Consider the following 15,257-nt stretch of genomic DNA (forward strand, 5'->3'; position numbering starts at 1 on the left):
ACAGTTCAGCCAATCGCCGGCGCAAGCGCAGCCTGGTGGCGGCGGCGGTAACCGAGCGCCGGGCTGTCGCAGGAGCCAGCGGAGGCAAAGGCGGCGCCAACAGAAACCAGCTGCGCGCAGTCTGGAGTGAGACACGGCGGCAAGAGGCGCGAGCAAGGGCTTTTGGCCCTGGGGTGTTTCCCCCGCCGAGCGACGGGAATTCAGCATGGGGAAGAAGTGGAAGGATGCGGTGGAAATGGAGCGGGGCTGCTCGGACCGCGAAGACAGCACGGAGAGCCGCAGGCGCAGCCGGAGCGCCAGCCGGGGCAGGTTTGCCGAGTCGTGGAAAAGGTTAAGTTCCAAGCAGGGGTCCACCAAACGCTCGGGACTCCCTTCGCAGCAGACGCCGGTGAGTGGCAGGGCGAGAGCCCCTTGATCTCGCCTTCTTAGCCCCTTGATCTCGCCTTCTCTCTCCCACTGCGCGAGGCTCGAGCCCTTTCCATGGTGCTGAACTTGCCTCCTTAGGGGCTCGAGCCAGGGAACTTGTGGAGTCGCTTCTCTTGAAACCAAGTGTTGGGGAGTGTGAGGAGGGGCTAGAAGAAAAGACGTCCCTCTTCGCAATCAGTGTAGGCTCCTAAAGTCTCTGGTCTCTTTGAAAAACACGTTCGAGAGGCGAGGGGATAGCTGTCAGATCATTAGAGTTTTTTAATTAACAGAGCGTGTGAGATGTTGTCGAGTATATTGTTGTGATTCATATGTCCCCGAGGGTCTGTTTGTGCAGCTTGTTGGAGGGTACTCGGAATCTGCTGAATGAGGGCGGAATAGGAAGGGTATGCCATATTTTTACTCTCTTAACACTTGCTCTTTCCATCCTACACCCCCAATATTTTAATTGGTGCGTTTAATTGTTTTGCAGAATGTCATTTGTATGCACAGAATAGCGAGAATATCCCAGGTGCTTTTAATCCTACTATTTAACATATGCAGCGTTCAGGAAACAGTTTTCCCATGTGTCAGCTCCTCTTCAGTGTCTAATTAGTGCAATAAAAGCACTCAAGTGAAATTAATATAGGCATCGTGTGTGTATGAAGAAGTGCAGTTGATAAAAACTTTAGCTGTATTTGCATTTTTAGTGTTTAAATATTAGCTGATTTCTTTCAGCTGAGAGGGAGAGAACTCTATTCTCCAAGTGCGTGTGGAGCCCTCCTGTTGCTCATAGGAAAGGAGGGTACACCACTTTAACTTCTGAGAAATCATTAAGAAAATCAAAGTGTGTGTGGTGTATACTTGCATTTCACATCCAGAGGGTTTGACATCAAACATTGCATAGTACAGAAAATTGAATGAACTAAAAAGAAAGAATGGTGCATACGCATTGTATCCCATAGCATGAATAATGTTATCCTGCTCTTGTTTTTGAGAGATCCTGATTTGAGGGATTAAAAATGAGTCTCTAAGAAGTGGGATGTTTAAAACAACAAACACTTCAGCAGAATGAAATATAAACAGTTTAAGTTTTTGGAGCTTTTTTGTTTGTTCACAAGAACTACTAGGCATAAAATGTTATTAAATTAGAAATATTTTCCTGTAATATTTCATGTGTTTTGTGGGTTAGTTTTTGATCTAGATATGGATATAATGCACTTAAAATGCAACTAGTTTTATTTCAGAGGTTGAAATATTTGTCTAAAAATGTGTACTTTTTAAGAGAATAGTCTTCTGAAGATAGGCCTTTTTTCTGAGATTATGTAGAAAAATAAAATAGATGGCATTCTGGTTTCTATCAATTACAGGTGACTGGATAATTTATTTTATCCCTTTTCTAATAAAAAGTCCAAGCATCATCCTGAGTAACTTCTTATGTTGCCGCTTTGATTCTGTTCAACAGGTGTGTGCTGAGCCTATCAGGGACATATATAATCTGCATAAAACTGTTATAAGTAGGCTAGATTGCTTGCAGATTTGTTACCTAGAATAAAAATGTGTGAAAGAGGGCATAGAGGAATACCATGACAACCAAAAGACATCTGGAAAAGTAACTGTGACCTCTTGCTTACTAAGGGTGGTGACAGTGCTATATTTCTCTGTAGTACTTGTTAATTGAACATTAGTAATTTGGTTAAAAACCAGTTAAGGCAAAAAGCTGCATGTATTCTCACATTGCATGGTGAGTTTGATAATAGATTTTTGTCCTGAAAATCTAATCATAAGTGCTCCTAGCTATGATGTTAATTATCAGAATATTTTTTAACAAAGGTAATGAGATATTGTAAATCTTAGAGGTGGGACAGTTCTTAACCAAGGTTTGTTTCCATTAGTTGTTAACAAAGACTTCTGAGTCCATTTGTGAGTCAGACACCCAATTTATTTATACCAACAGGAAGATGAGAATAATAATACTTGCTGTAGACATGATTTATAAAAAGTTTTTAATCTTCAAGGTGTGAATTTTACCCCCTTTTAATGTGAACTGATGCTATTTGCAGCTTTCCTTGTATTTAATGTAAAACAAACAAACCTTAAATTCTAGAGATTATGAGGTAATTAAAGCAGTTAATATGATGAATGCTGCCTTTGTTTATTCTAATGAATAAATATTGGTGATATTATTAATTTTGCATTATATTCAGAAATATTGTGGCATCCATCTTGATAACAATCATGACGATTTTACTTTTTCCTTTGAAAACAAAACAGATAAAAAATGGAAAAATTCAGTTAATACTAACACATCTTTTTGAGAATGTAAAATGATTGTGTAGTTGGTATATTAGTGTGGCCTTTTTTTTGTTACTCTTTTCTGCTTTAGAGTTTAGAAATGACTTCTAGTTAAAGTTATTCCCAGAGAGATCCAATCTATGACTCTGTTCCCAGTGGGAATGATTGTATTATTTTTCATTTGCACTAACAACAAAGCATACATGCGTCATAGATAATGGAAGAGATTTTCCTTAGCAAGGGGAGAGGTCTGCCTTATTCTTGATTAGCCAGATGTAACTTACTGTCATCTGAGTCAGTGTTTTTGTGTAGGAAGTATAGGGGAGACCTGCGTGAGTCAGCCTTGGTAATTAGATTTTCTACCTGCTTGGCATCAAATTTGATGGGATATTTTAGAAGTTAGGCTTCCTCTCCATGATTTTCATGGCAATATTAGACAAAAAAGTTACATTTCTGGCAATCCCTTTGGTACTCAAAAATGGCCTTCTGATGTTCTTCATGGACTATGGCAGACCCAAGGTGGATCAGAGTATGCCATTCCTGCAAAGCTCTCTGGGGTCAGCTTCTGTTCTAACTTCAGGCAGAAACAGCACTGCCCTGTGCAGTAGTTGGAGGAAAGGGGCCACTGTTCTAAGTGCTAACAGTGATAGTTAGATGGCCTGGTCTCAAGCTCTGGACTACAATCCTGGGCTGTCTAACAAATCCTTGTTGATTTGAAAAGATTTTTTCTCCTGTAATTCAAGAAACACCGCTTTCTCCTTATTTTTAGGCTCCATGGTTTACAGTTGAAGCTCTATAAATCCATGTTGCTTTGATACAATCCAGTAACTTACAATACTCAAATTATACCCAAACTCATAAAATTCTGAAAACAGTAAAGTAGGATTTAATAATACCCATTCTTTGGAACTTGTTACTCCCTTAGTTTGTGTCATAGATTATTTTTTAACCTAAAGAGCAATGTTTCTTAGTGAATGTTAAGGATTTTTACATCAATTTTGTAGTTTTACTGGTGTGGAAGTTCTATAGTTGAATGTTAGATATTAAATCCAGTTTCTGGATATTAATGTTTTAAATAATGTCTTTGTTAAATTAATCAGTAGGCATAAAAATCATTTGAAATTTCTTGTCTACATTTTATAAGATCTGAATTCCATATTACTCTTTGAAATATTGGTCTTATTCCTATTTTCAATTCTATTCACACTGAAGTGCATGGAAATCTACAGACAGGTGATTGAGCAAGTGTGTACCTCATCATGTATGTATTTTTAATCTTAAAAGGTGATTCCCTCCCTTAATCTGACAACTATTTAAAAACTTTTTTTTCAGATAGGTGAAGATTTAATTTAATCTCTGAGTAAGCTCTGTGTAAAAGGAAGAAAAAAAAAAAAAACAGCTCTGAGGGAGTGAAATGATGGAGTTGTAATTAGAGTTGTTTTTCAACCTAAGATAGCATGCCTGCTTCCACTAATGCTGTAATTACCCTTATCAGCAGGTGCCAACCACAGACTATGACAACTTGTGCAGACAAGTGGGCAACTGAGAGTGTATAGACACAGCAGTGCTGCATAGTCAAGTCCGTCTCATCTGGTTATCACATTTATTCTTCCCACAACTGTTAGAGATCTATGCATGCAGGGGCATTCCACTAACAAACTTAATTACAACTTAGTACTCTTGCCTGACTCTGATTTACCCTTACTGGGCCTAGTTGGTGACTTCTGATTGTTCCTGCCAGAAGCTAGATATTTCAAGGTCTGAAGATAAATGAGGAAAAGCTGAGTAAAAGGCAGGGCTAAAGTCAGAAAAAGTCATCTCCCAACCAACTGCCCATTTGAGGATTGTGGATGGTCGATCCCGTGGTGGCTGTGGTAGAAACAACTGCACTTGGTGAAAAGAATTCATGTTTCCTTTTTCAGTGTCTAGTATGCTATTGCAGCATCGTTAAACCCTTAATAGTTTGTTCTTCTTGCACAAAGGGCTCTCCTGGTGAAGACAGAGCGAATCTCCTGCAGTGCTGGTCCATTACTGAATAAACCATTACTTGACAGGTTGATTTTTGTCCACTGCCTTTTACTCGTGTTAAAAAAAAATAAAAAGGGGACAATGTTGTATCTTTCAGGAATACAGATGTATTTTCTTTTACTGTGATTTTTTTTTTTTTTTGAAAGGGAAAAAAAAGCCATTTTCTGATAGTGGTCCATTTTGTATAAGCATTTCTGATGTTATCTTTTTCTAGTAATTAATAGAAAACTAATAAGCTTTTTCTTATTGATTTTAGTGAATTTAAAAATTTTGGCTTTGTTTTATATTTGAGGACCATGAATATATAAGGTAGGAAATGAGGAATTGAAATATTTATATTTTAAGGAATAAAATATTCTTATATGGTGAGGTTTTAAATTTATTTTCAATTATCCTCAAATATATTAGAACAGTTCCTCCTGCCATTATTTACTGAGATCTTTAAAAACAGTTGAATCATTAAAAATCATTTATAAAAATAGCAAAACATTCTATTAATTTGGTTAGACCAGCTGTGATGATCTGTGTGTTACTTTTTGTTCTTTATTTGCAAAGCTAAAGAAGTGGTAGAGCAAAAATGATAAGATTACAAAGAGCAACATTTAAAGAAACTTTCATTCATCTAACAGTTGTTGAGCACCTAGGAGTGTCAAGTGCTGTGGTAGCTACGAGATAGCTTCCCTAACAGGATTTATGATTTAATATAAGACAGAGACATGCAAAGTGAAATAGCCTAGCCTACCTTTATGGTCAGAGTGTATTGGACTAAAGGTTGAGTCAATGAGCTTCCTAGACATGGTGTCTGAGTCTCCAAAGAAGAGGGAGAAGAAGAGTTACCAGGATTTGGCAACTAGGAAAGATAGCAAGAATACCTTCTCAAGGGTCATTTTAACTGATTTCTGAGGGTAGATGCCTGAATGCGGTAAATGGGAGGGAAGGCAGAGAAATACTACTACTACTAATAGCAGCCATTTATATAACATTTGCTGTGTGCCAGGTACTCTTCTAAGCTTATTACATATGTTATTACCTATTCTCTGACTTCCTATTAAAGGAATCCCATTATTTACTGCAGCTAGAATGTAATCTCTGCAATGATAGGATTTTTGTTTCATTCACTCACATACCCAGGTGTCTTGAACAGTGCCTGGCACATAGTAAACACTAAAATGTTTGTTTAATAAATGAATTGACCAAATATTGTATTAATAAAAATACCTTCTAATTAACATAAGGTGAACTTTAGGTTCTTGGCTACAAAGAGAAAGAGATGGAAATAGCTAGAGACAGAAAAATAGTTTTGGCAATATGGGAGTGATCTGAGCATGTTTGTTTACTGGGTGAAAGAACTACTCAAGAGGGAGGGTTTAAATTAATAGGAAAGAACAGCAATGAAAATAGACAACGTATTTGGAGGAGGTGGGATTCTTTGAGTTGAAGGCCCATTTTTCATCATGCTAAGTTCTGGCTCTGCCCTCTCTGTCTTCATAGACTTGCTTGGTGAAAACTGACCTGATTGTTGATTTCTTTTGTAGGATTTACTTAGTACATATTTAGTCTGTTGGTGAATTAGCTCACAAGTTCTCATGCTAGAAAATAAGTATTTTCATGGAAACCCTTGTTAATTCAGAGATTGCTGAAATTTTGTTTTGTTCTCTTTCACCTCTCCAAATATCTCAAGGGATGTAGGAATCTCTCAGATTTCAAAAAGTTGGAAATTACTATTTAAGTTGTCCTGTAGACTGTTACCTAAGTTTAGAATTGGCATGATAAGCTGCCAATTTATGTACTCAGTGTGAATGGGATTGCATACTCATTAGAAATGCAGTTTACATACGAGAACTTCCACCACAAAATGGCCTCACACCAAAGGGGACACACAGTCGTGGTAATGACCAGCTAGGTTTTTGCTTTCCCCAAAGCTTGAATTTCCTAGGACTTCCTTGGGAATGGACTTTTATAACAGTGAGATTAGAGAGACTCTATCAAATAAGAGTTCCCTAAGCAGCCCAGTTGAGTTAAATGCAGGTCATAGAACTTTGGGAGTTCCATGAAGGATTTGAGTTGCTTTTAGAGAACAAAATATAGTGGCTCTGGAACTGAGCAGACTTGGACTGGAATCCAGGCTCTGCCAATTATTAGCGGATTGTATTTCTAAGTCTTTTTCCTTACCATTTCTATTTAGGAGAATTCCTTCTTTTTCATAGAGTTTAAGATTCATTCAAATGTTCTTTATAAAGAAAAAAAAATTATTTTTTAAAAAGTGGATACTCTCAAATATACAAAAATAATAGAAAATATTATAGATTTCATATTGTCATCACACATATTAAACAAATGTTAAAACTTTCCTCTATTCTCTTTATTTTTTAAAGAAATGTTATAGATACAGCTAAAATATTCCCTTCCCTTTCCCTATATTCCTTCTCTAAATGCAAGAAATATTCTGAAATTGAGGTTTATTCTTCTCAAATGGTTCTTTAAAAAAACTACCTCTACTACCTGTTTATGGACTCACAAACAAGTATTTAATAGTGCGGTTCTCTGTACTTAAAATATTTTATGTGAAAACCGTTAATGGTATTCTTTTACAGTTAGCTTTTTTTTCACTCAACAATGCTATTTTTTGAGATACATCAAGTTGCTACACATAGATAGCGCATATTATTCCAGTACTTATTCTAGTGCATATTTACCACATACAATGGTAGTTTATTAAATTTCCCTACTGACATTAACATTTAATTTGTTTATTGCTATTACAAACATTGCTATGAACAACACTGTCTCTTTGGTTCTTAACTTGCAAGTACTTTTGACGGGATATAAACTCAGGAGCTGACTTTGCTCTTTGAAAGACATAAGGACCAGCGCTTCTCCTTCACTAGAGTTGCTTTAGACCAAGGCTTTGAACCAGTTTGAATCAGTTCTGTGATGGCTGACGGAAGTGAAATCTGAACAGACTTGATTTTAAAAATCAGGTGCAGTGGAACAGTATCGGAATGGGAAAAATTACAGGTGGAAGCCTTTAAATGGGAGACTCAGAAGAGGCATAGCGATCTCTTTCAGGAGCCTGACGGGGGAGATTGGATTTTTCCCAGGCTTGTGGAGAAAGAGACACATTCAAAAGCAGCGCCGGCAGCCGCCATCTTTGACTAGGGGGCCCTTGTTTTGGATTCTGCCAGTCAAGAGATTTGGTTGCTGTGCAACGTGCACACTGCCTGGGTTTCCTACCCAAAATCCCAAGCCCATTACTGTTGATTCAGTTCCATGTTTCTGAAGAGAGATATTAAGCTTCTATCATGGTGTAGGCCCATAATTTTTCCCATTCCAGTTATGTTTTGGTACACCCATATTTTACAAATTTGGGTCTGTTGGTTTTGCTTTGTTGGCCATGACTGAACCGGGAAGAACCGGTTTCAAAGCTGTGTTTTGGAGCGGAGAACGTAAGCTTGTTTTCATCGTAACCTCTGAACTGAGCCATAATTTGCAAGGGACTCAAGAGGAGTGGTGCTGCCTTGCTGCTTTACCACTGTACTGATGCTCCAATCGGGCAGACTTGATTTGGAGCCATTTGATGTTATCAGCTGGCTATGCAACTTCATCTTTTTGTGTCTGAGTTCCTTCATCATACGATGAGAATGGAAATACCAGCTCCCAGGATGAACTTTGAAGGCTCAGTGTGTTGATATGTGTAGCTGCTGCCCACATTAATTCATTAATTCTTCTGAAATTCAGATGTTGTTGGTTATAGCTAAATGTAATATAAAGCTAATGATTGTATTAGGTTTATGGTTTTGAAAGGGCTTTAGAAGTAAAATCAGCTTGTCTTCCCTAAGATAATTGTCTTCTACAGCAGATGCTGGTCCTTGAAATTTCCATTATTCTATGTTTTTACCGAAGTTGAAATTGACATTTTTGGAGGTAAGATGTATAATTTATACTATACCAAAATATGGAATATTCTTTGCTTTTAGTATTATTGAGTCTTTCATGTTTTTAAATTATGGCTATAAAATTATTCTCTTCATGGACCTCAAGGCCTTTGGAAAGAATGCTTTTATAAATACTTATTTTATGGAAAAAATTTAAGTATATACAAAAGTGGAGGGAATAATATAATTTCCCCCATGAACCCATAATCCAGCTTCATCAATTACCAACTCCTAACAAATTCTTCTCTACTCCTATTTCCCATTTCTTCCTTCCCCACTAGGTTTTTTAAAAAAGCAAATCCCCAATATCATATCACTTCATCCAAAAAATATCTCCCAGATAAAGACTCCTTTATTATAATAAAAGCACAATAGTATTATCACATTTAAACAAATGAACAATAACCTCTTAATGCCCACAAATGTCAAGTTAGGATCACACTTCTCTGATCATCTCATAAATCCATTTTCCTCTTGGTTTGTTTGAATCAGAATCCAGTGGCAGTTGACAACACAGTTATTTGTCTTTTTTAATCTATAGATCCTTCCTTCTGATCTTTTTTTTCTTGAAAATTTTTGGCCAGAAAAATTTATTTGTCCTATAGAATTTCCCAGAAACCCTGGTGGCGTAGAGTTTAAGTGCCACGACTGCCAACCAAATGGTCGGCAGTTCGTATCCGCCAGGCGCTCCTTGGAAGCTCTATGGGGCAGTTTTACTCTGTCCTATGGGGTCGCTGTGAGTTGGAATCAACTCGATGGCACTAGGTTTGGTTTTTGGTTGTAGAATTTCCCATATTCTATGTTTTGATGAATCTATTCCAATGGTGTCATTTTACATGTTCTTTCCATTGTATTTCCTATGAGCTGGTAGTTTGACCAGGGGTTTTGATCTGTTTTAACTTGATATTTAGCAAGGATACTTCAGAGGTATTTGCCTGTCTCTTATGGTGGGCTATTAGCTACCATTGATTATCATCACGTAGGTACGGGATCAGCAGACTTTTTCTGCAAAGGGCCACATTATAAATATTTTAAGCTTGTGGTCCATAAGGCCTCTCAGAAATACTCAACTGTGTTATAGAATGAAAGCAGCTATAGGCAATAGATAGATGTAGGGGAAAAACTATGTTCCAACAAAAATCTAATTATAAACACTGAACTTTGAATTTTATATAATTTTTATGTGCTAGGAAGATACTATTCTTGGTATTTTTCAATCACTTGAAAATTATAGATACTGTCTTTAGCTCACAGGCTGAGAAAAACAGGCAATGGGTTGGATTTGGCCCTGGCTTAGATCCATTATTTTTTTATGATATACAAAATGGTGATGTTATACTTCTATCAATTTTTCAACTTTTAGTTGGAATATTTTATAAACAGGAATTTCTCTCAACTATTTGCTTACCCTGGGTTATAATTCATATAGCAAAGATAGAAATACTTGACAGAAACGGTTTTTAAAAAGTTGAACTAATAAGAATGGGAGCTGTGTGGTAGCATTGATCTGTTTACTGTCAGACTTTAGATTTTAATTGGGTCATTGTGTTCAATCGGGTCATTGTGTTCAATTAACTATTGAAAAATAATTTGGCCCATTTTTTGCGGAGGCCAATTAAAATGCCATAAGGCTAAGATATGTAAAAAACACATTGTCAAACTGTTTTTGTATTAAAGTTTTTTTGCTCTCCAGATGTTAAAAAAACAAGTTGAGCATTGTGTTAGTTTTCTATTGTTGCTAGAATAAGCTTACCACAAATTTTGTGGCTTAAAACAACACAAATTTATTATCTGACTGTTCTTTAGTTCAGAAGTCCAATATTGGTCTCACTGGGCTAAAATCAAAATGTTGATAGGGTTGTGTTCCTTTCTGGAGGTTCTAGGGGTCAATCCAATTCCTTGCTTTTTTCATCTCTTAGAGGCCACCTGCATTCCTTGGCTTGTGGCCCTCTACCCCATTTTAAGGCCAGCAATGTTGCATGTCCCTGACCCTACTTTTATCATCACATCACTTTCTTTCACTCTCTCTTCTGTCTCTTCCACTTTGGAAGATGCTTGCAATTACATTGAGATCACTTGTATAATCCAGGATAATTCCCCTATTTTAAGGTCAGCTAATTAGCAACCTTAATTTCATGTGCAACCTTAATTCCCCCTTCTCATGAACCTAGCATATGCCCAGGTTCTGGGGATTAGGACATGGACATTTTGGGGGCCTAGTCTGTCTACCATGGTTATCCTAAGCCCCAAAGATGTCTACCTCCTGTAAAAAATACACTCACCCCTCCCCAAGGTTCTGAAAGAACTCATCCCATTACCGCATCAGTTCCAAGTCCAAAAGCTCGTCTAAATTTCATCAGCTCAGAATTCCCAAATCTCATCTAAATTATACATGGGTGAGGCTCTGGGTATAATCCATCCTGGGGCAAAATTTCTTTCCATTTGTGAACCTGTAAAACTCAAGACTTAACAAGTTATCTGCTCCCCAAAATACAATAGCAGAGCAGATATAACAATTGTAGGTAATCCAACGTAAAAAGGGGAAAAAATGCAAAGAAAAAAAGTCACTGCTCCCAAGAAATTTAGAAATCCAGTTGGGCACACTCCATTAGGTTTCAAGCCTGGAAATAATCTATCGTGGCTCAAGTTTCCTCCCTCTTGAGTCAGCCTTTCTTTTTCATTAAAAGTAGCGCCTGTTTGTAGCTGAGTAGTTTTATAAGCCATTTTTCTGCCTGTAGAATTTTGGGTGCCTGACAGCCTTCTTTCATTGCATCTTTTTCCTTTTCAGTTCAAGTTGGTATGTTTTCTAGTATACAGTCCTCAAGAACCTTGTAGGTCTCCCATGGATATCACAAGGATTCACTCCATTAGGCAAGTTTCCTCCATAGGTCTTTCCTTGACAATCTCATATCTATTTTCAGCTTCTGAGATGGCTGAAGGGATCTATGATCTCCAAGGAGCCTCTTGTGAGACTGGATAGCTTTGACCATTTGATCTTTCTTAGGTATTAGAAAAAGCTTGCACGGCCATACCACTGGCTTTTTCTCTAGAGCACATTTTCCTGACTGTAAATATATTTATTTTAACATCTTTTATAGTTTGATAGCTGAGAATTTCCCAAATCATTAAGCTCAGGTTCCCTTTTGTTTAACAATTCTCTCAATTTATTTCTTTTCTCTTACATTTTACTATATACAGCAAGAAAAACTAGGCCATACTATCAACACTTTTTTTTTAATCTTCTCAGCTAAATATCCAAGTTTATTGCTTGTAAGTTCTGCTTCCCGCATAACTGCAGGACACAATTCTACCACTAGATCTCTTTTTCTCCAGTTTCCAATAGCGAATCTCTAACTTCATTCTGAGCCCTCACCAACAGCACTTTTAATATCCGTATTTCCATTAACAGTCTGTTCATGACGATTTTAGGTATTCTTTACAGTGATATGTATTTTCTCTAACGTGTTCCTCACTTCCGAGTCCTCAGTAAGAGTCATTAACATACATATTTCTAGTAAAGGCAGTCTAAGCTTTTTCTGTCATGCTCCTCAAAATTATTCCAGCTTCTGCCTATTGCTTAATTCCAAAGCTATTTCCACAATTTTAGGTTTTTGTTACAGCAGTGCCTCACTTCCAGGTATCAACATCTGTATTAGTTTTCTATTGATGTTGTTAAAAAAAAAAAAAAAAAAAAAACCACAAACGTGGTGTCTTAAAACAAACACGAATTTATCATCTTCCAGTTCTATAATTCAGAAGTCTGACTCATTTCTCACCAGGCTAGAATCAAGGTGTTGGCAGGGCTGCGTTCCTTCTGGAGCCTGTAGGGGAGAGTCCATTTCCTGCCTTTTCCAGCTTCTGGAGACTACACACATTCCTTGGTTCAGGACCCTCTTACTCTCCGCAGTGTCAGCAATCTTGCATCTCTATGACCATTATTCCATAGTCACATTTGCCTCTGAGTCTTTTATGTCTCCCTCTTCCACTTTTAATGACTCTTGTGATTACATTAGACCCACTGTATAATCCAGTATACTCTCCCTGTTTTAAGGTCCTTTGATAAGAAACCTTAATTACATCTGCTACCTTAATTTCCCTTTGCCATTTAAGATAACACATTCATAGATCCTAGGGATTAGAACATGGACATCTTTGGGGGCTGCTATTCTGCCTACAACACGCATTAAGATATAACTTGTAAATGTGATTAACTTTAAGGCAATTGTTGAGTGAACTCTATTCAATTTATTCCTTTGTGTGTGTGTTTTTAAAGTCCATGATAAAAGGAACTCTTCAGGATTATTGAGAAGTAGCAGAATTGGATCTGACCAACTTTTGTTGTCATTAACCCCTTGCCCAGAGTGGATGCCAGTTTCAGAATACGATTTATTCCCATTTGCTATCCCTCATCTATCACAAAGTCTATTCTATGTAAAGACACATTTTTGAGCAAAAAGATAAACTTTAAAATACTCTTCCTTACTGTACTCTGAATTATTGGCAGCCATTTTGTGAGAATGGAGTATGAGTTTTTAAGCATTTAAAAGTATTACCTACCCTGGTTTCCTTTAGTGAAATTAGTTTCCTTTAAAAGATAAACAATAATGATTCAAGTTACTAGGACCTTAGACAAAGTGGGAATGGTTTTGGTTACAGCTACAAAAAGAGCTTATAGTTTAAAAGGTTCATCAAATTATTGGATGTAACTATAGAATGCAATGGTAACAGTAACTAAAACAAGAACTTAACTCATGTTATTAAGACCAAATGCTCTAAATGAGTAGACTCTGAAAAATGAATATAGAAGGAAACAGAGATAAGCAGTGACTAAGCCCTACTTTTGTCTCATTATCCATTAAATCCAGTATAAGGAAGGGGAAAAAAAAAATTGTGACCATACTGTGCCTTGTACTGGTGCCTTCTGAGACCATTGATGGAGACAGACTACCGGGTTGCTCTGAGAGTATCAATGGTTCTGTATTGATCTGAGCAATGAGGTAATCCACAGGATATTGTATTACTGCAGAGTTTGTAAATCATATTGTAAAACCTCTGGAAGGCTGGACATTATTTTTCCTGGGGAAAAGGCCTGATTGTCAAATATAACCTCATAAGTACTTAGAGTATAATCTAGTCCTTTGGTTTAGGATCTCCTTCAGGACAAGGATGGCATTTTATTTATCAGTGATTCCTCAGATCTTGTGGAAACTGTAATTGTATGTGGAGTAAATGAAAGAGCATAGTGAAAATAACCTAGACCGAGGTGTTTCATGAGTCCCTGGGTGGCACAAATAGTTAAGCATTGGGCTACTAACTGAAAGGTTGGTCATTGGAATCCACTCAGAGGTACCTCAGGAGGAAGGCCTGGCGATGTACTTCTGAAAGATCACAGCCACTGAAAACCCTATGGAGTTCAGTTCTACTCTGACACACAAGGAGTCACCATGAATTGGAATCGACTTGACATCAACTGTGGAGGCATTTCATATCCTCGACAGAGGAGAAGGAAGGAAAGAAAACTGATACTATTTTGGCATCTGCTAAATACCAGGCACTTTCAGTGTTCTCTTATGTGATCATTTCAACACCATTCTGAGATAGGTTTTATTCAGAGGCCTGATTTACAGAAGAAAGAAAAAATTCCAGAGCTGAAATCAGTTTTAACCAAGGCCAGCTAGGAAATGGTAGAGATAGAATTAAAATTCAATCATCCTTTATTTATTTATTTATTTTCCAATACTCTGCTGGATTTTAAGTTACTACTCAGATGATTAAAAGAGCGTAAACAAAGCTCGTATAATTCTTTTTCCTCTCAAAAGTGGTTTGTTCTTGGAGGTGGCTTTAAAGGCCAAAATCGATGGTGAGAGTGAAGCCGAGGCAGTACTAAATAATGAAAGCAATGTAACCATATTGTCAGCAGCCTTACAAACAAGCTTAGCTTTATGAATAAACTATTGAATTGGAAGAGAGAAATGTGCTAATTTGTTATTGACGCGACTTCTTTTTTCACTGTTGTCGAGTGAAAAATAGGATAGTATAATTTACATGACCTTAAGATTTTATTTCCTTTATCACTTTTTAATATGCTGAATAATTGACTTCTTATTCTTTCAAGTTTTAAATAAATTGTGGTTATTTCATTTGATATCACATCAATGGCATAACCAGGATTTATTTAAAACTTGGAAGAATAAGTAAATTGTTCAGCGTATTAAAAGTTAAAAGATATAAAATCTTAAGATCATGTAAAATTTTAAATTTCTTGAATAAAAGTTGAATATAGACACTTGTTAAATGGGTTCACTCTCTCACTTTCCTGTGTATGAGCATCCACTCTTAGAAAACTGAGACAAATAAGAGGCTTTATTGGAGTTTGAGAAAGTAATTACCTTGGTTTGTCTCGACGGTCAGACTAGAGTCAAGCTAGTATGCTGTATCTTCAATTATATCAAATGGGAATTGGTGTCCATAACAATGACCCTTAGCCAAGATACCAAGCTCACTCATAAGAGAGATGGATTTATGTTTTATGCTTCCTACTCACTAAGGCAAGAAACTACATTAAGATCAGCAAGAGAGATTTTCAGCAACAATGGG

The 15,257-nt window shown here is 37.0% G+C and overlaps 1 protein-coding gene across 2 annotated transcripts in view; it reads left to right on the forward strand.

Annotated features, from left to right (window-relative positions):
* The first annotated feature begins 205 nt into the window (after positions 1–205).
* Positions 206–15,257, forward strand: part of TRPM3 (transient receptor potential cation channel subfamily M member 3) — a 996,165-nt gene continuing 981,113 nt past the window's right edge. For both annotated transcript variants that reach the window (XM_023544757.2, XM_064291228.1), the window contains exon 1: positions 206–388. In XM_023544757.2, coding sequence (XP_023400525.2) covers positions 206–388 — 183 coding nt within the window. The remainder of the gene's footprint in view (positions 389–15,257) is intronic.

This window comes from Loxodonta africana, chromosome 9 (assembly GCF_030014295.1).
Source record: "Loxodonta africana isolate mLoxAfr1 chromosome 9, mLoxAfr1.hap2, whole genome shotgun sequence".
Classification (NCBI taxonomy): domain Eukaryota; kingdom Metazoa; phylum Chordata; class Mammalia; order Proboscidea; family Elephantidae; genus Loxodonta; species Loxodonta africana.